General features: G+C 41.5%; 1 protein-coding gene across 3 annotated transcripts in view; it reads left to right on the top strand.

Moving 5' to 3' along the window:
* The window catches only part of ARMH3 (armadillo like helical domain containing 3), a 178273-nt gene that overhangs the window by 33913 nt on the left and 125331 nt on the right, over nucleotides 1–19029 (top strand). For all 3 annotated transcript variants that reach the window (XM_049645598.1, XM_049645600.1, XM_049645599.1), the window contains exons 12-19: nucleotides 1106–1152; nucleotides 1687–1762; nucleotides 3351–3444; nucleotides 6786–6887; nucleotides 10581–10639; nucleotides 13327–13392; nucleotides 14274–14343; nucleotides 15415–15475. In XM_049645598.1, the coding sequence (XP_049501555.1) occupies nucleotides 1106–1152; nucleotides 1687–1762; nucleotides 3351–3444; nucleotides 6786–6887; nucleotides 10581–10639; nucleotides 13327–13392; nucleotides 14274–14343; nucleotides 15415–15475 (575 nt within the window). The remainder of the gene's footprint in view (nucleotides 1–1105; nucleotides 1153–1686; nucleotides 1763–3350; nucleotides 3445–6785; nucleotides 6888–10580; nucleotides 10640–13326; nucleotides 13393–14273; nucleotides 14344–15414; nucleotides 15476–19029) is intronic.

Below are 19029 nucleotides of genomic sequence, written 5' to 3'. Positions count from 1 at the left end.
GGCTCAAACCCACGAACCATGAGATCATGACCTGAGCTGAAGTTGGTCACTTAACCTACTGAGCCACCCAGGTGCTCCTGCTGGGACTAATTTTTAAGAGATAAATCTTGCAGGTCTTAGAATCTAGGCAGATTTAGAAAGTCTTTCTATTTGGACATTAGTATTCAAGTGATCAGCTGTAGGGCAAGACAGTTTTTGAGTTCACTGCAAAAAATAATCATCCATCTATCCCCAAAAAGGCAGCTTTTCCCCCTCAATGCCTGTCATCTTCCCTTCTTTCTTAGAGTCTACTCTCAGAAAAGGATCTGATAAGCTCTTTAACTCTGAAGCATAAGTGAATAAAGTTTCTCAGAGGTCAGAGCAATATGAGCACTGTGTTGGTATTTGGTTAAATGAATTGGATATAATTATACTGCTCCCAGGGATCCTGGCCTTTTAGCCAGGAAGGAAAAGTTTTGTATGAAACAAAGGAAGTTTGAGCTGCATAGTTTGGGAGCATCAGTAGGCAGATGGAAAAGTATTTTTAGAGGGATGGGCATCTTTCTCAGTGCCTCTGATATCACACATATTGGAGATAGCCTACTCCATTTACTTCTTTGGCTGCCCTGCCTACAACACAGACTAAAGATTTTATGATCTGAAAGTGGGTCTCACATAGACATTTCTGGTCTGAAACCCAAATATTCCTCCGAAGATGGCTCTATGTTGGATGAAATCAGTGTGCTTTCTGTGGTGTTCTTTATAAGTTAGTTTCTGACTTCAAATAAGCAACTTTTGGGAAAGATGCAGAGTGACAAGGAGGTCTAGGTTACCATTTACTTGCTGTCAGCGGTTACTGAACTTACACATTGAAGAGGAGAGCTGGACCAAAGTCCTGATTGTTCTGTTTTAAGGCCCCTTAAGGAAAGACAATTTAGTGGAGTTCTTGTGATTCTTTGAAGATCTTTAAAGTGGGCTGGTTTTCGTCTGTAGGATGGGTGGGCCAGTTCCCTGTTCCCTCAGGCTGCAAGCAGCTTGTCCTTTCACTGGTTTAAAGGCTTCACCGGCACAGAGCCCCTTTCACATTTCCCTGCTATAAATCTGCAATTCCTCTTTCCTTCCACAGGTGGGCAGCATGTTCATAGCAGATGCCCATGAGAAAATCTCAGTACAGTAAGTGGCTGACATTCTTGTGCGGTGACTTGAACTCTAGTGTGGGCTATCTGGCTGGATAGGAGTGTGAAACGTTACCTCTTGTTAATCTTTTATGGATTCAAACTTTTATGGTGATTTATCAGATGTTTCTTGGGTTGTAAACAATAATGGACCCTTAGAAACCACTCCTTTGGACATGTCTGTTGAGCCCTAAGAAGCTGAAAAATGGTTCTCAGCTGTCTCTGGAATGAAATGAAGGGGGGCTAGGTGTCTAAGCCAGTTAAGGACTTAACTGAATTGGGGTAGAAAAATGAGAAGGAAAGTAGGGAATGAAGGGAATAAGAACTAGTCCTAAGGAATTAAAATTAAAGCCCTGACTCCTTGCCTATATACCCTTTACATAAACCCAACAAGGAAATAAAGGGAACATTAGAAACTCAAAGGGATTGATAATGAGGAACTTGGGTGAAATTTTATCTTGTTGGTCATAGTGTTTTAACTCTTCCACTGTAAGAGCCTCTCCAGTTTGTTCTCTTTGTTTTCTTTCTTTAGAACCAATGAGGCCATCCTTCTGGCACTTTATGAAGCTGTTCATTTAAATCGCAACTTCATCACAGTGTTAGCCCAGGTTGGTTATATTAAAAACTCCAATCCTTCTTCTCCCTGAATTTCATACAGATTCACTCCATTGAAAAGCCTCGCTGGCTCTGCCCGTTTAACCCCTGCTTTGTATTGGTAAGTGGTAGTAACAAAGAGTTGCATTAGTTGCCTCTGTATCAGGTTGTCCTCAATTATGTATGTTTCCATCTAGTGCTGAAGTGGGTCTGATAGTATGCAAAGTTAATGGTTTTGACCAGTCTACTAATTCATTTGACCAGTTTACTGATTCTGTTAACCCAGACAAGTTGAGATTACTTCATTTTGCTCACTGGCAATTCCCATATGGATTTTTATGTCAGGCTTTCTGCTTCCTAAACCACCGTGGAATTGCAACTAGAGATAAAAGAGGCCAAGTCACTTGTCTTATTATTTCACCAATTTCCCGAGTACGGAAGTAAAAAGTATCGTATCTAGCATAAGGCTAGCTGTTAGGAGAAAAAATGGTCTATGCGTATTGAAAGCAGGAAGTCACAGGATCCTGAGTGCTAGGTCACTTCCTAGCTTGGGATGTCTTCGGTAGTTGGTAGAGAGGGACTAAAACAGGCCAGGAGCTCAAGTGCTGGCCATGAAAGCTGTCTTTAAAAATAGATAAAGTGTTTGTATCTTAGAGTCAGAATGTTTAAAATATGTATGCAGGTTTCTTTTAAAAGAACGTTTGTTTATGTTTATGCTTTTTTCTGTCTCAAAGGGCAGATGTGTACGGATGGAATCACTGATGGAGTTTTATTTAACAACAACAACAAAATGAGGCCATGCTTAAAAAGTAGTGTGCTGGTTTAGGCTCTGCCTATGAGGACACTTATTATTTATCAAGACTGAGAACATGAGAGATTTTATCCACCATTCTCATTATGTTTGTCTGCTGTCTGGTGTCTGTCACTGATGTTAAAGGAGGGATGAGGAAGGTGAAAGGCTGGAAAAGCTGTTGGGGAGGAGAAGGGAATAGCTGCCACTCAGCTTAATTCTCAAGAGCTAATGTGACAGAGGTGGCTAAGGAAGGTCAGGGACAGAGGAGTCATCTGTTTGGGTCCCAGTGGATGTCTCCCCCATGTCTCTGCTTCCACACTGTACACTCTTATTGGTTGTGGAACAGGGAGACTGCTGTCTGCTAGCTCTTTTTATAACACCTCTTATCCACTTGCTTCGCCTGTACTTATTTGTCAACTGTGTGGTCATCGAGACAGTCTATGTATGTGTTTTAGGTTGATCTGATGAGAGGAGTCCTTTCCCAGGTTCAGTGAGGACTGTAGATGCCCTCTTTTTGGTAGAATAATCTCAGGTATTTGTTTACCCCAGTTTTTTATTTGCATGGTTCTGCAGAAAACTTACGTAATGGGAACTTAGTTGCTTAAAGAAAACTTGGGCACAGAGCTTCTTAGTAGAATTTAGCAAGCATCAACAGGAATCACGTTCTCACGGGAACTCAATGCAGAAGCGGTCCCTCCTCAGTGAGCATTCCATCTAATTATGACGCCAGGAATACCAGAAAGACTGTTGTGGGGAGGCTACTCAGAACTAGGTTATGTCTTTTCTTACCTGCTTCTGTTCTCTTTCAGAGTCATCCAGAGATGGGCTTGGTGACAACCCCTGTCAGTCCTGCTCCGACAACCCCAGCCACACCACTTGGGACCACACCACCCTCCTCGGATGGTAAACCCACCACCTCATGTTTTCTTGATTAATACGATCTTGAATCTTTCAGGGTGAGTGTAGCTGTGTTGAACAAAGAACACAGTTGTTAATTCTTTCACCTAAGATATTGTCTGAGGTGATATCCTTTAGGACTTCTGAAGCTCCAATGGAAATTTTGGAAAAGATAGTCAGGTGCTTTTCTCTGTGTTAGAAGCCTGTCCTCAGGAAATGCTTGTAGAATCATGGAGTGCTAGATCTGAAAAGGACCTCTGAGGTCAGTGATGCCTGTCTTGCCAAACTCTCAGGATACTTGTGAGGCGCTGATGAGATACTTTATGAAGGTCTCTCTGAAATAAATGTAAGATAGTAATGTTATCTCATGTTACCATTGGTCAAATGAGGGAATTGAGGCCAGAGAAATAAATGGTTCACCTACTGTTAGTGAGAGTTGAGCCTAAGATCCAGGACATGGGTCAGGGCAGGGACCATGTCTGTTTTGTTCACTATTGTCTGACCGGTGTAGTGCCTGGCATGGTCACTGCTTAGTAAATATTAGTTGAGTACATGCATGAGAAAGTGAACCCTAAGATATTACATACTGATATGTGTCTGCCAGCACTCACAGGGGGAAAATATCAAGCTTTGAGTGTATTATAATTGGAATTTGGTGGGTATTTAAGACTTCTACCCCTAACCCCCCCCACCCCCCACCCCACGCATGCACACAAATTTCCACTTTATAAATTTTATGGCTGGAACTTAAGAAAAAGGTAGCAGGAAAGAAGTTATGAATTTTGCCCAATAAGCTTTGTTGTCACCTGAGTGTGTTTGATAGAGTACATTAACCTAAAAATAATCTTTGTTTAATACTTGATGTTTTACCTGAAATGTTTACTGAATTTTGGGTAAAGAAATATAGGAAATCCAACTTTGATCCTTTCTCTGTGCCTCTCTACTGTCTGTACGAGAAATGGTCTTGTTTGATCTGCCTTTTCTCCTTGAAATTTTCATATAGCACCTGTGGCAGTAGCATTTCAAGGTAGTAAAAGTGGTGTTGGTACAGAAGAGTGTCAGGAAGGTGCCATTCGTACTCAGGTCTGTGGTAGCAAGTTGGATCTGTTTGGAACTGAAAGCCAAATTCCAAAATATCTTAGTGAGAAGGAGCAAGTAGTAAGGATTGCTTACTTGTCTTTGCTTTTTCAGGTCACTGAATAATCCAATGGAAATACTGTTCTTTCTCTTTAAGGATGAAGCCTGCCTGGTTACCATGGATATCAAAAGCCATGTATATATATATATATATATATATATATATATATCCATCTCCATATATCTGAATTCCATGTGATGTTGGGGTTTGGATGCTTCAGAGAACTGCCTTTCAAACTGTTCATTGTGAACACTCCACCCACACACTTGATTATGCAATGGCAGGATTTGTGCTTACTTACCTACAACCAGTTGAGCTTTTATTGTTTCTAGTGGGAAGATGGAGTCAGCCCACTTTCAAATGACTGTCTCCCTTGTCAGAGGCTGCTGGGAAGAATTATGAAGCCAAAGATCAAGGAATAACTCTTCCTTAAGAAGGGGATTTTAATTTATGAGGGATTTTATTCTATTTCTTCTATTTTGTCCTTTTTCCTCTCTCCTAACTCGTTTCCTATCTATAGGGATCCTAAGCGTTATAACCTGTTTCCAGGTTTTTGTCTTTAATTATGTATAGTGGTGCTCAGTGGCCCAGTTATATTTAAAGGTATGTCACTGAAGCCATTATTTTTAAAAGCCAGGAGTTTAGATGTAACATTTGTTCCCAGCTCAGACTTGACATTTGACAACTCAGCCTTGGCATGAGAGGACTTTCTGGTAAACTAAAAATACATATACTTCTATATTTCTGCATATTACATAAGACATTTTTCCAGTTACTGCTGTGTGTGAGTGGGGAAAAAAGTCCCACTTACCAGTTAGATTCCTCTTTGTATTGGACAAAGGAATGATTATGGGCTCTGAGCTTCAAAATAGGCTTGTAGTAGTAGTCTCAGGTCATTAACCCATAACGTGAGTTAAGACCTTTTAGTATTTGAACATAAAAATATATTTGTCTTTTATTAGTTTTGGGAGGCTGAACTATGGGAAAACAGCCAAGGATTGGACATGCTAATTTCTTCTCATAAGGCTTTCTGTTGTGCTTGTTGTGTGTTATGGAACCATTATATGCAAATGTTTCCCATTGTTAATAAATGTTCTCAGCATACATCATAATAACTCCAGAAGGATCCACTATGGTTGTGAATACATATTATGAGTAATATCCCAAACTCAGCTGAGTCTTCACAGGTGAAAATACTGCAGAAAGCTATAGATTTTCTAGCTTGTCTGAGCCATCATGAGCCTCCTTTTGCTTTATATTATGTCTTCGTGTAAAAACAGTTAACAAGATGTCTAAGTCTAATTTAAAGTCTTAGAAACTTGATATATCTACATTAAGACTGTTCTGGGGCCATCTGACTGTCTCAGTTGATAGAGCATGAGACTCTTGATCTCAGGGTTGTGAGTTCAAGCCCCACATTGGATGTGGAGCCTACTTTAAAAAAAGAAAAAACCAGAAAGACGATTCTGTGTGGGTTAGCCCTGGTTTGGTCCCTCATTGTTCATTACAACTGTGGCTCAGAGAGTGGGGACAAGGGGTAATTTCTCTTGGAAATAAGAAGTAGCTGGGTGTATAAAACTCAGTTTCCAGGCTATCCCAATCAATAGTGTCCACCTGTTTTCAGTATTCTTTTTCAGGTTCCATTTCGGGGGGCCGGGGCAGGGGAAGAGATTAAGGAGTAGAATTTGCATGTAATTCTGTCTTAACTTTTTTCCCTTCCATCTTGGGTATTTCTAGCCTAAAGTCTTATTCTTAAAACTGAGCAAGATTTCTCCTTATTAGGAATGAATTGTCATTTATTTTAAGTAGGAGACTCATCAAAGCAAGGCTCATTTATATTCAATACAGATCTTTCCCTTAGGTACAAATCAGAGTGCCTTTAAGAAGGGCCCTGAACACTTTTGGGTTACTTGACGCTAAAAGCAGAATCAAAAGACCCTTTTTAGGATGTTGGGAGAAAACCACTGTTCCCGGAGACCTGCTCTCCTATATTACAGGAAAGGTATTGGTCTTGGGACCAATCATGGGAGTAGGAAGGGCTCTAGAGGCCTAGGAACAGTAGCTAAGGGTTTAATGCGAAGCACTTGGTCCTCCCTCTTTCGTGGAAAAAGTTTATTTGGTGATTTTTTGTCTGCTGGCAAATTGGCTATGTAAGTAGAAGTCTTAGAATATGTTATAGGCTAAATACATTTCATCTGTTCTATTCCAGTTATAAGTTCTGTGGAACTCCCACTGGATGCAGATGTACAGACCAGTAATCTACTCATAACCTTCTTAAAGTACAGCTCGATTGTCATGCAGGACACCAAAGGTAAGGCAGGCTACCTGGGGGGCTCAGGAAGCAGGAGGTGTGGCAGGCAGCTACTTAGCTAGAATCAAGGAGCAGCATTAATACTTTGAAACTTTGGATGAACTGTTGGGGCCTCCTGTACAGGGTGATGGTCCTGATTACTGGAAAACAGTGATTTCTCACTGCCAGATGGCAATTAGGTGGTGTTGGGAAAACCTGGAGCTGGAGGGGGAGTACTTCAAAAATAGAACAGGAAAAAAAAATTGGTCTTTACAAGAACTAGCAAGTGATTTTAGCAGATTTTGGTAAGTAGATGCAAAGTCTATTGTGTGGGAAGGGGAGGGATTAGCATGCATCAGGGACTTCCCTTTTGAGGACAAGAATTGGAAGCATCAGCTTGTGGTGAGAATTCGTGGACTATTGTACTGAGTACCGTAGGAAGAGGTGAGATTGAGAAGGACAGTGTTCCTTAACACTTAAAACAGAAGTGTCCTTACCCATCTAGAGATGTAGGGTGGAAGCAGGAGGGGAGTGGCTGTTGGAAAAGTTTGAGTTTGTTGTCTCTGGTCTCCTGTTCTTCATCTGTTACATCTATAGTCTTTTAACTGGCAGTAGGGAAGGGTAATAATTGGGCTAGGTGTGAGAGGGGATTGGGAGGAAATCCAGCAGATTCTATCCAGTATGTATCTCAGTCCGCTCTGAGCGGAGCGGCAGAGATGGTTGGTGGGCCTCTGAGACTCAGCAGGTGAGATCTGGTAGGCCAGGATAACAAGACTTTTGTGTATTTATGTTTCCTGGGGCCCTGGCTTCTCCTTTGTGGAGGGAGATAACCTCTTCCTTTCTCTAGAAATGTCATAGCAACCACAGAAAAGACTGTATAGATGTGACCCTGCAAATGAACTTGTAGCTTTGCTTGCTATGTAACAGTGAACTGAGGCCCGTGGAACTTACTTTCAGCTCTAATGATTTTATAAACTTCTTTGTCCTGGTCACTTTGTCGTACATAAAATAGAAGGCAAAGTTGAGGGCAGATTAATGGTAGCATGGGTGGTCTCAGGCTGTCTCTCTGAACTCAGGCTGGGATTGGTCTTTGCCAACAGTCAGCCTAAATATGGCAAGGGGCAGTGTTAGGTATGATGGAGAATTAACGTCAAACATGGCTCCTGTGAGACTGAGGGAGTGAGGAACAGAAGAAGAAAAATGTCTCCTGTGCTACATTGGCCCAGCTGTTGCTATGTGTTAATCCCCTGACCTTCTGTATGCCCTGACTGATAGGATCTCATTATGATTTTAGGAGCAATAGAAGCAACTTTGTCTTGGCTCTGCTCTGTCCCCCTATCCAGATATTAGCTCTTTATTCTTTATTATATATTATTTGATACCTATAAAAAGATACTTCTTATATGTATGAATATTAAATTATGAGGCTTATAGTAAGCATAACAAATAGCACAAGTTATGAAGCATAATAAAACAAACATATATAAACCTGCTACTCAACCTGAAGAAATCATGCTTTTGAAGCTACCTGTGTGTCCTCTACCCAGTTGTTCCTCTCCTCTCCATTCTCCAAAATTTTATCATTCCTTTGATTCAGCTCTGCTTTCAAAGCCTTTTTCTCCTGAGGTTCTTCTAATTTGGGGTATTGTTACCTTGAAGGAGTATCTGATTAATCTTAAAAATAGACATTAGGCGGGGCATGCCAGGGTGGCTCAGTCAGTTGAGCATCCAACTCTTGATTTCGGCTCAGGTCATGATCCCAGCGTTGTGGGATCGAGCCCCACCTTGGGGTCTGCACTGGGCATGGAGCCTGCTTAAGATTCTGTCTCTCCCTCTGCCCCTCCCAATCGCCCTCTGCCCCCTGCCACCTTCCTTTGCCTCTCCCCTGCTCGTGCACGTGTTCTCTTGCTCTCTAAGATAAAAATAGACAGTAGGCAAAAATATTAAAAATATATATGTATATCTAAAATGTATATGTGTATATACGTATATCTACGCAGACTTTAAAGTTGATTCACCAAAATTTTACCAGTTAGGACAAATGGGTGGGGTGATTAAACTTGTTTTTTGTTGTCCTTTTTTTGTGCTTTTCTGAGTTAAAAAAGTTTATAATGAAATATGCCTTCGTTTTGTATTCAGAAACACTTTTTTTTTCTTAAGTGGAGAGATTGCGGCAGGCTTTTTTTACAGGAGTTGCTTATCAGCTTTTGAGGAAAGGGAGGATAGTGCCAGAGAAATTGCAGATAAGTAGAAGAGTCTCATGAATCTAGTTTTGCACAGGCGGGGGCATTTCTCTTCTGGCTGCCTAGGAACTCTGATGTAAGCTCTGGGGAATGTCAGGTAAGTATTATTACTGTATTTGCATTGTCTATGAGAAGAGATGAATGTATTTCTGGACTACAACCCCCATTATGCCTTCTAATTGTCAGGTTTTAGTTGATTTTATCTTTGAGGCAGTAGCAGGTTAATGTCAGGGTGAGTTCTCTTAGCTCATTTCTATAGCACTGTAATCTGTTAATAGATCTTCTCTCGGAATGGACTTCAATCCGGGTCCTGTTAAAGCTGATTTGAGACATCATAAACCATTTGTCCTTTTTGGATATTCTGGCATGAACCCTCTTTTTGCTTCCATTTCACCTCCTCACCCACAAAGATCTTGGAAAGTAAATAAGCTTTCATGGTTCTGGTAATTGGCAGTGATGGAGTAGCTCTTTCTTGGTCATTTGTGTGGGTCTAGAGCCCTGCTGTTGAGGTTACCTTCTTTTTTATTTTTATTTTTATTTATTTATTTATTTATTTATTTTTTTAAACGTTTATTTATTTTTGAGACAGAGAGAGACAGAGCATGAACAGGGGAGGCGCAGAGAGAGAGGGAGACACAGAATCTGAAACAGGCTCCAGGCTCTGAGCGGTCAGCACAGAGCCCGACGCGGGGCTCGAACTCATGGACCGTGAGATCATGACCTAAGCCGAAGTCGGACGCTTAACCGACCGAGCCACCCAGGCGCCCCGGTTACCTTCTTTTTTAATAACTAGAATGTGGGTCTTGGGAGACCAGGGACCTTTGTTTAGTTCAGTGCTGTATCTGTAATGCCTAGCACAGTGCCTGCCACATAGTAGGTACTAAGTAAATATTTGTAGAATGAATAATTTTGGCAGGAAGGAAAGAAAAATGATGAAGAGTTCACAGCTTTTCTGGTCATAAATAGTGTGCACAGTACAAGGAAAGGCATGGGGTGGACCCTGTTCTTCAAGTAATTTGTTTCTGATTCCACTGCCAGTTTGCTATGAACAGTTATAAAACCTTTCCAGATTTTGTGGGAGGTGGATAAGAAGGTGGTGCTTCTAGCTGGTAGATGGGAGGGGTGGGGAAAGGACCTGACTATTTAGAAGCAAAGAGTTGATATGGAAACAAAGGGCATGGCCCTAATGTGGGCCATGACAGTAGGAACCATTATATTAAGTAGATGGCTCTCAGGAAGGTGGTTAGTGGTCCATCAGACTGCCAGAATATTTTAGAAAAAAAATCTTCTGGGGGAATTCTTTTGCCAGGTAGAAAAGCAAGAATTATGCAAGTAGAGCCTTGATTTTCATTCAGGAATTTTATGAAAGGGGGGGAAAGTAGAAATGTTCATTTTGATGATACATATCTTTTTCTGTATAGAAACATGGTTTGGATGATATGGAGAGAAGGGTTTATTTTTTTCTTTACAGATGAGCACCGACTTCACAGTGGCAAACTCTGTTTGATTATACTTACGTGTATTGCAGAGGTAGGTGCTGCTAGCCTTCTGATAGTAGCCCATCTCTTACAGGGTGCTTTTTTCTGCCCTTTTCTTGTTCCTGACTTTTAGGTTCCTAAAGCTTGGGAGGGAAACTCTTTCCTCTTTGTTTGTCTCCCTACATTCCTCCCACTAGAATGTAAGCTCTGAGGGGCGCCTGGGTTGCTCAGTTGGTTAAGCCTCTAACTCTTGGTTAGCTCAGGTCACGATCTCATGTTTTTTGAGTTTGAGCCCCATGTCAGGCTCTGTGCTGGCAGTGCAGAGCCTGCTTGAGATCCTCTCTCTCTCCCTCTCTTTCTGTCACTTCTCTCCTCGTGCTCTCTCTCTCTCTCACTCACTCACTCACTCAAAATAAATAAATAAAGTTAAAAAAAGAATGTAAACTCTGATACCAAGTACTTTGTCTCCTTCACCAGTGTGTTCTCAGTATTCTCAGCATCTAGCATGTAATAGAGGCTCAATTAGTATTTACTGGATTAATTAATAATGAGTGGTGTTATAACTTCGATAATTTCAGACTAGAAGATGTGAGGTCTTAAGAGTTTTTTTTTTTTTAATGTTTATTCATTTTTGAGAGAGAGAGTGAGTGAGCGAACATGACTGGGGGAGGGGCAGAGAGCGATGGAGACGCAGAAACCAAAGCAGGCTCCAGGCTCTGAGCTGTCAACATAAAGCCCCATGTGGGGCTCGAACTGATGAACCTGTGAGAAGTTGGACACTTAACCAACTGAGCCACCCAGGTGCCCCCCCTTTTTAAAAATTTTTTTAATGTTTATTCATTTTTGACAGAGCATGAGTGGGGGAGGGGCAGAGAGAGAAGGAGAGCGAGCTCTTAAAGAGTTTTAAATAACAGACTTAAGCCTCTGTAGAAAAAATGATAATGCCCCTTTGAAGCTGCCCATGTTGGGTTTTTTGCATTTAGCAAAATGAAAAAAGGAGCCCAGGGTGCCTCGGTGGCTCAGTTGGTTAAGCGTTCGACTCTTGCTTCGGCTCAAGTCGTGATCTCATGATTCGTGAGTTCGATCCCCACGTCTAGCTCTGAGCTGACAATGAGGAGCCTGCTTGGGATCCTCTCTCTCTGCCCACCCCACTCTCCCCACCACTTGCTCTCTCTCTCAAAATAAAAAACTTAAAAAAAAAAAAAATGGAGCTCAAGTTTCCTATGGGGAGTTGGTGGAGAGAAAAGCCAAAGAGAGGAATTAGAACCTGAGTAAAGTTGGGCTGATTGCAGTTTGGTGAAGAACAAGAACCCAAGGGTAAAAATAAAAGGTGCTTTATAAGGAGGCTCTTTTGGTTGGATTAATTAGGCCTGAACTCACCCTGCATCTTGGTGGCAACAAAGGTGTAAAAAAAAAACCCACAGGACCCAAATGGTTTCACTTAGGCTGATCCCTGGTTATGGGCAGGACTTGAGTCAATTTAGAGCTAAATTTTCTCTTCAGTTTCCTCCTTTACTATTCCTTATTTTCATCTTTTCTCTCTTAAGAAAAATGGTAAAGGTGGTCCACATGGAGTAAAGATCTTGCTCAGTTTTTCCCTTTTTATATTCTCTGTGAAAAGATGACCTACTTTTCACCAGGTTATGGGTTGCTGGTTATAGAAGAGCTGCTTGTTATTATTATTATTTTTTTAGGTTTTATTTACTTAAGTAATCTTGGGGTACCTGGGTGGCTTGTCGGACGAGCATGTCTGACTCTTGATTCCGGCTCAAGTCATGATCCCAGGTCTTGAGATTGAGCCCTGAGTTGGGCTCCATGCTGAGTGTGGAGCTTGCTTAAGATTCTCTTTCTCTCTCTCTCTCTCTCTCTCTCTCTCTCTCTCTCTCTCTCTCTCTTCCTATGCCCCCTTCCCTGGCTTGTGCTCTTTCTCTCTCAGTCTCTCCATCCAGCATGAGGCTGGAACTCATGACCCAAGATCAAGAGTCGCATGTTCTTCTGACGGAGCCAGCCAGGTGCCGCTACAAGAGCTGCTTATTAGCAGTGGGCTGGTTGTAATTGCTTTTCAGAAATCTTTCTATCTTTAAAAGAGTTGTTTTTCACAAATTGTAACAGTTCTTAGTAATTGGAGTCTGTCAGATCTTCAAAAACACTGTTGGGAAAGGGCCAAGGGATATTTATTACTGATCCACGGGTGAGAAGTTTTTGATTTTCCGTCAGTCTTGAGCAAGGCCAGAGATAGACAGGGTCTTCCCTACTGCCTTGCTGCCAGCATAGCAGTTTTCTCCTGTTGTGCCAAGCCCATTCCCAGTGGAGTACAGACCTTTCTTCCTAATCGTGGCTCCTCATGTGGAGTCTGCACATGTATCCTGCAGCCCTGATGAAAACCTTCAAGCTGTCACAAATAGAGCAGGCTCCTTGGGCAGATGGAAAGGAAGAGAAAATAAGAAAACAGATTCCTCTCAGCATTCGCCTCAAGTCCCTGTGCCTTAATTTTTATTGTTTGTAATTTGCTGAGAGATTTTTGACCAGAGACACACTGTGGAATTACATCTAAGTCTCCTGGCTTAAGTAGAGTTTGACATTAAGATTCTAGGCTCATCTCATTAGCTCTTCAACTGGTCCTTGAAAGTAGTAGTTCTTGAAGTCCAAGGATTTATAGCAAGTGTGATAGATTATAAACCGAGTTTCCTAAATGTAGCTCTCATTCCTTACTTTTTCTCCTTATTTCTATTTTTTAAGGATCAGTATGCCAATGCATTTTTGCATGACGACAATATGAACTTTCGAGTAAACTTACATAGAATGGTAGGTGTGATTTTGTTTCTTGTTTTTCTTAGAGGAAATTTTTGGTGTGTTGGCAGGATTTGGGAGGATGAAATTGATCCTACTTAGAACAAATGTGGGTGGAATGTTGTACTAAAGAACTTTTGCTTAACTGCTGTTCAACAGGCCCATGCCTGTTGTTGGATTTTTTTTTTTTTTTTTTGCATGTCATGGAGCTCTTTCTTACTCAAGAGAGGATGAAAAGATCCACAACCATATTCTCATGGCAGTAATGTTAGAATGTATCAGTAGAAGTATCAGAAATCAGTAGATTTCCACAAGGAGATGGGTCTAAGCCTTTCATTTGCAAAATGCCCTGTGACCTTTGATAGTTAAGACCACATGCTGCTTTATTTGTCTGAGAGGTGGGGGAAATTGAATTTGGAAGATCAGGGAATTTCTTAGAACTGGAAGATACGTTTAAAAATATCATGTTGAGGTTTACATTTCAAACTTAACTTTCGTTTTTTGCAACTGCTACTGTTGCTGCCTCTACACAGTTACCTGCTCCTCTTCTTTTTCTTAATTATTTTATCAAAGAAAAGATACCAGTATGTCTCTTTTGTTCTTAGTAATGTCCCTTGTATAGATAAAATCAAGGTAAAAACAACAGCTTTCCCATTGTAGTATGCTCCAGTGTCCTTTGGGGCTGTTGTCTTGCTGTGAATTGTGTTTTTGTCACAGGCCTGCGTTGATAACTGAGAAGCATTTATAAGTCCTCCCTGCCCCACCCCACCCCCATCACTAGAAAAAGAAAGAAAAGGTAGCATGTCAGAGTGATTTTATTTTCATGAAGAACATGATGACGAGCCATTGGATGTCAGTTCATGTGTCCACTAATTTCATTTCTTTTTTGTGTGCAGCCTATGAGACACAGGAAGAAGGCAGCAGACAAGAACCTTCCCTGCCGTCCCTTAGTATGTGCAGTACTGGGTGAGTCTTATCAAAATTGGCATTTTCCTGAGCCAGTGACGGATTTTCATGATTAAGAGGAGGGATAGATCCTGGTTGATGTGCTTCTCCCTCAAAGAAGTTACTAGTTACGTTTCTTCTCTGGTGTAAGAAACCACGTTTATCGTTCAGTTTGGTAAAACAACTCCAGTGACTAGATTGCTCAACTAAAGCGTTCTCTTGTTCAAAGAGAAAGATCTTTCCAGGGAGATAAATGGGTAAGTCTAAGCCTGGTACATGATTTAAATTTGTAAAATGTTTTATTCCTGATCAAGATTTCAAATTTCACTCTCTTCTTGGTTCATATTGATGTGTCAGCTGGCCAGGAGGCTTGAGGTTCAAGGTTCAGCTATACAAAAATTTCCTTTGAGTAAATTAAGCTGAGATGAAGCTGACAGAGCTGACAGTAGGGGGTTGTAACTTAGGGAATTTTGTCTGCCCAGAATTCTGCATTTTCCTCAGGGGAATAATATGAACTCTTAATCCCATTTCACTTGGATTTTCAGCCCTACTTCCTAAATCTACCTGATTTTAGAAACAGTAATTAAGACTATATAATAAGGCTCCATTGACCCAAAGCCCCACAGACCATTTCAGTCAATATCTGTCAAACTGAGCGTGATTGTGAGATGAGATAGACTGACATCTCTTTAAAGTGGAGTCTCGAGTTGTACACATGCGATCCATAATTTCTTCTCTACTTGCCTCATTGCTCGGTTCTCAGAATATGATTTCCCTCTGGCATTTTGCTTTAGTGCCATGGTACAAAATATCTGTGCAGTGAAATCTCTTGTGTACGTGAATTTATTGGCAGGTCAAGGTATCCTTCTGGAAGTAGGAGAGTGAGCTAATTGTTACTTTACAAGTGGCAGGTAGTGCAAGTGTTGTGAAAAGTGCCTTATATAAAATAAATTTCAGTGTACGTGAATAAAGACGTGGTTAGCGGTTGCCATTCAGCATGAGAGCAAGGTATACTCAGGTTTTTTTCCCAACTCAAAGGCATGGAATGCGTTTCATTCTGATTCATCTAATTGTTATCCTTTTCCCATTCAGACCTGATGGTAGAGTTTATTGTAACACACATGATGAAGGAGTTTCCTATGGATCTGTATGTGTAAGTATCATGGATCGCTTAATGTGTACAAATCTATTTTATAGAATTGAGTGATAGGAAATTTATAGTCACATTTCTATATATACTTTGCTTCAGGAAAAACACACTTGTGTATGAGTGTCAGGGAGCATTTTATGGCCTGGATTTATACATCTTTCCAGAAGGGAGAAACTGTACAAACTACAGTTTGGATTCTGCACATATCTTCATTATCCCTTTAGGCACACTGCATGGAGAACAAGGTTGATGCACTGAAGTAGTGATCATGGGTGGCTGCTGTAATCCAAAGATACAGAATACCAGCAGGCCACTTAGTCATCCCTAGGCATTGGCATGAAAGTAGTCAGAAGTAGTTAGGACGTAGGAAAAGGCCAGAGAGATAGAGCTTCTTAGCCTACATTGTCCTCAGCAGCCTAGTCAGAACCGTGTTAGCTAGGTAAATTACGTATGTAGTGTCCTGGTTGGGAGATTCCTGCCTCCTGAGATCAGATTGTTTATCCCATTTCTTTAAACCAACACAACTAGAGGCAACTGAAAATCATCCTATTTTAATAAAGTTTAAGCCTTTAGGCTTTCTCTCTCATTTGATGTTTCTTCATTCTTCTTTAGTGCCCAAGAACAGCCGTGCTACATTAGTGTGATCCCAGATATGTATATTATGTTTTTTCCTTAAAAAGTATCTAAATTGAGGGGTGCCTGGGTGGCTCAGTTGGTTAAGTGACTGACTTCGGCTCAGGTCATAATCTCACGGTTCATGAGTTCGAGCCCTGTGTTGGGCTCTGTGCTGACAGCTCAGAGCCTGAAGCCTGCTTCAGATTCTGTGTTTCCCTCTACTCTCTGCCCCTCCCTTGCTCGTGCTTTTTCTCTTTTAAAAAGTAAATAAACATTAAAAAAAAAAAATCTAAATTGAGTCTGACAACAGAATCAGTACTTCCATTTTTTTCAGGAGGAGAGTTGTTTCGTGAACAGCAAGGTCAGTGTACCTCACTCCAGTGCCAGGCCTGGGATCTAGGAGGTATAAAGGATTTTACTCTGAATAGAGTAGCCCTCCAGCTCTTTAGACCGTAGGTCATGTCATGTAGTCTTGGCTTCTTAGGTCTAAATAAATGCTACAAATTAGGTTAAGTAGGTTGCAGTTTGCATTTTTCTATTTGCATTTTCTTTTGAAAATGAGGAAAGAAAGTGAGCCTGATTCTTTATTTTAATTGAAAGACCATGGAAGCTGCTTTCTTTTTTTTTTTTTATGCTGATTAGATTAGTTTTTGGCTCATTTTAGGTGTATCTCTGAACCTTAGTACCTTAGGGGTCAGATTTATTATACTACAACTTTATTTGTTACTTGATTATCTTATGTTCTAGTTTTAGGATATGCTATTTACTTCGTAGTTTATTATTATAGTTGTTGTTTTCTCATTTTCCAGGTAAGGAAACTGAGACTCCAGAGATGGAGTGCTTTGCTCAGGGTTATTCTGTTAGTAAGCACCACTGCCTTTTCCTGAAGCCAGCTTTTCTTACTGTAAATTCTAGGCTGTTGCTATCCCTTCTCTGGTGTATTAGTTACCCATTGCTGTGTACAAATGACCCCAAACCTAGTGGTTTAAAACAAATATTTGTTATCTCAGTATCTGTGGCTCGGGAATCCAGGAGCAGCTTAGCTGGGTAGTTTTGGCATAAGGTTTCTTACAAGGCTGCAAAGTGTTAGCTGGGCCTGTAGACATCCAAGACTCTAATGGGGCTTGAGAATTTGCTTCCAAGCTCACTTACATGGTTGGTGGCAAACCTCAGTTCCTTGCCATGTGGCCCTCTCAATAGCGTTGCTTGCCATGGCAGTTGGCCTCCCCCAACGCTAGTAATCCAAGAGAGGAGAGTCTAGGATGGAAGCCATAGTGTCTTTTATAACCTGATCTCAAATGACCCACCATTTCTATTGGGCACATAGACCAACCCTTTTACAGTGTGGGAAGGGACTATACAAGGATATGAATATGCCAGGAGGTGGGGACCACTGGGGCCATCTTGCAGGCCGACTACCATAGTCACACACCCAGTAAGTTGCATCACCAGGATTCAGACTCCAGTCTCTCCGACCCCAGAGACTGTACTCTTAACTACTGCTGTGATAAGTGACAAAGGAAAGATTTGTACAGGGTGACTAATGCTGACTGGGGCATCAGAGAAGATAACAGAGAAGGTTGCATTTGACCTGAGTCATGAAGAAACAGTGGGAGTTTTCTATGTGGAGGAGTCAGGGAGGGACACACCAAGCAGGGGACCAGCATGTTCAGAGGCTTGAAAGTGTGGCATATTTGGAGAGTAGAAAGTAATTCAGGATGATTAGAGTGTAGAGTGCATGGAGGAAGCATAGGAGAGTAGAAAGATGGCTGCCTAAGTGGCTGATGGTGGACAGTTGAAAGTGGGATGACATAAGATTGGGTGTTCAGTATGTAGAATTACAGGTGTGTAGCTGTCTACCCAAATCCTCACATCCCAGCCAATGACCCTGGTCTACATAAATATTTTAATTCTCTCCCTGCCTGCCCCCCCCCCTCCCCCCCCCCCCCCCCGTTTCTAACTTTTTTGGTATTGCCTTGCTTTCTCAGTTGCTTTTTCCACCTGTTCCCTAATTGAATGTCCTGAGGTTAGGGAAGATGGAGGAGATAATGAGGCATCAACCTGACAGCGGCTGGGCAGAAGGTCACACCCTCAGGCTGAATTCACTTTCTTCATTACTACGCGTGGGCATATTTCCAGATCTCCCCACCCCCTCCTCCAGCCCTCTTCCCAGCTTTTGGCATTTGGAGCATCAAGTCCTTTTTAGGTGAACTTCTCTGCTCCCAGCTGGGCATCAGGCCAGGTTGCTGTTCTCACTTCTCATTATGTACTGCTTTTCAGCATCGTACAGCAGAGTGAGAAATTGAAAGCAAAATGAATTTCTATCATTTCAGATAAGTTTATAATCCTTCTGGTAAAATATGAAGAAATAGAGAGTGTGGAAAGCCTTAATACTCCAAACCAGAATCTGGGTCAAAAATGAAACAATTTCACATCTGTGTATGAATGCTGTAGGTGAAGTAATAATGGAGAAAGGTACTTATAAAAAAGGAGAGAGAGAGAGAGAAAAGGCAGGTCTTGCCTGGAGCAGTAGGAGGTGGGGAAACTTAACTAATTAATTTCATTCCTGACTATATTTCTTGATTCTTGCTGCCACCCCCACTGCTGCCACAGGATTTGGGAGGGAGGAGAAGTAGTCTCTGAGGAGAATATGTTTCCTTTAAGCTTCTCTTACATGCCGGACTTTCTCAGTAAGAGATTCTCAAACCTGGGGGGAGGCTCTGGAAGAAAGTAGAGACGTCAGTGGACCCCACAAGAAGACTTCAGGCTAGAGTGGAACTGTCTCATGTTGAAACAGGAAACAAAATGCCCCAGAGAAGCAGTACATTTAGAGTAATTCAGCCAGTATTTTTAAGGCTGTAACAGTTGTGAAAATTTTCATTCTGCTTGGTAAATAGTGTAAGTTATTGAGACCACCAGGCTGGTGTTGTCACCTATTGGGT

This window comes from Panthera uncia, chromosome D2, assembly GCF_023721935.1.
Source record: "Panthera uncia isolate 11264 chromosome D2, Puncia_PCG_1.0, whole genome shotgun sequence".
Lineage (NCBI taxonomy): Eukaryota > Metazoa > Chordata > Mammalia > Carnivora > Felidae > Panthera > Panthera uncia.
Note: the sequence above shows the minus strand (reverse complement) of the source record. Positions and strands in the feature narration are given on the sequence as shown.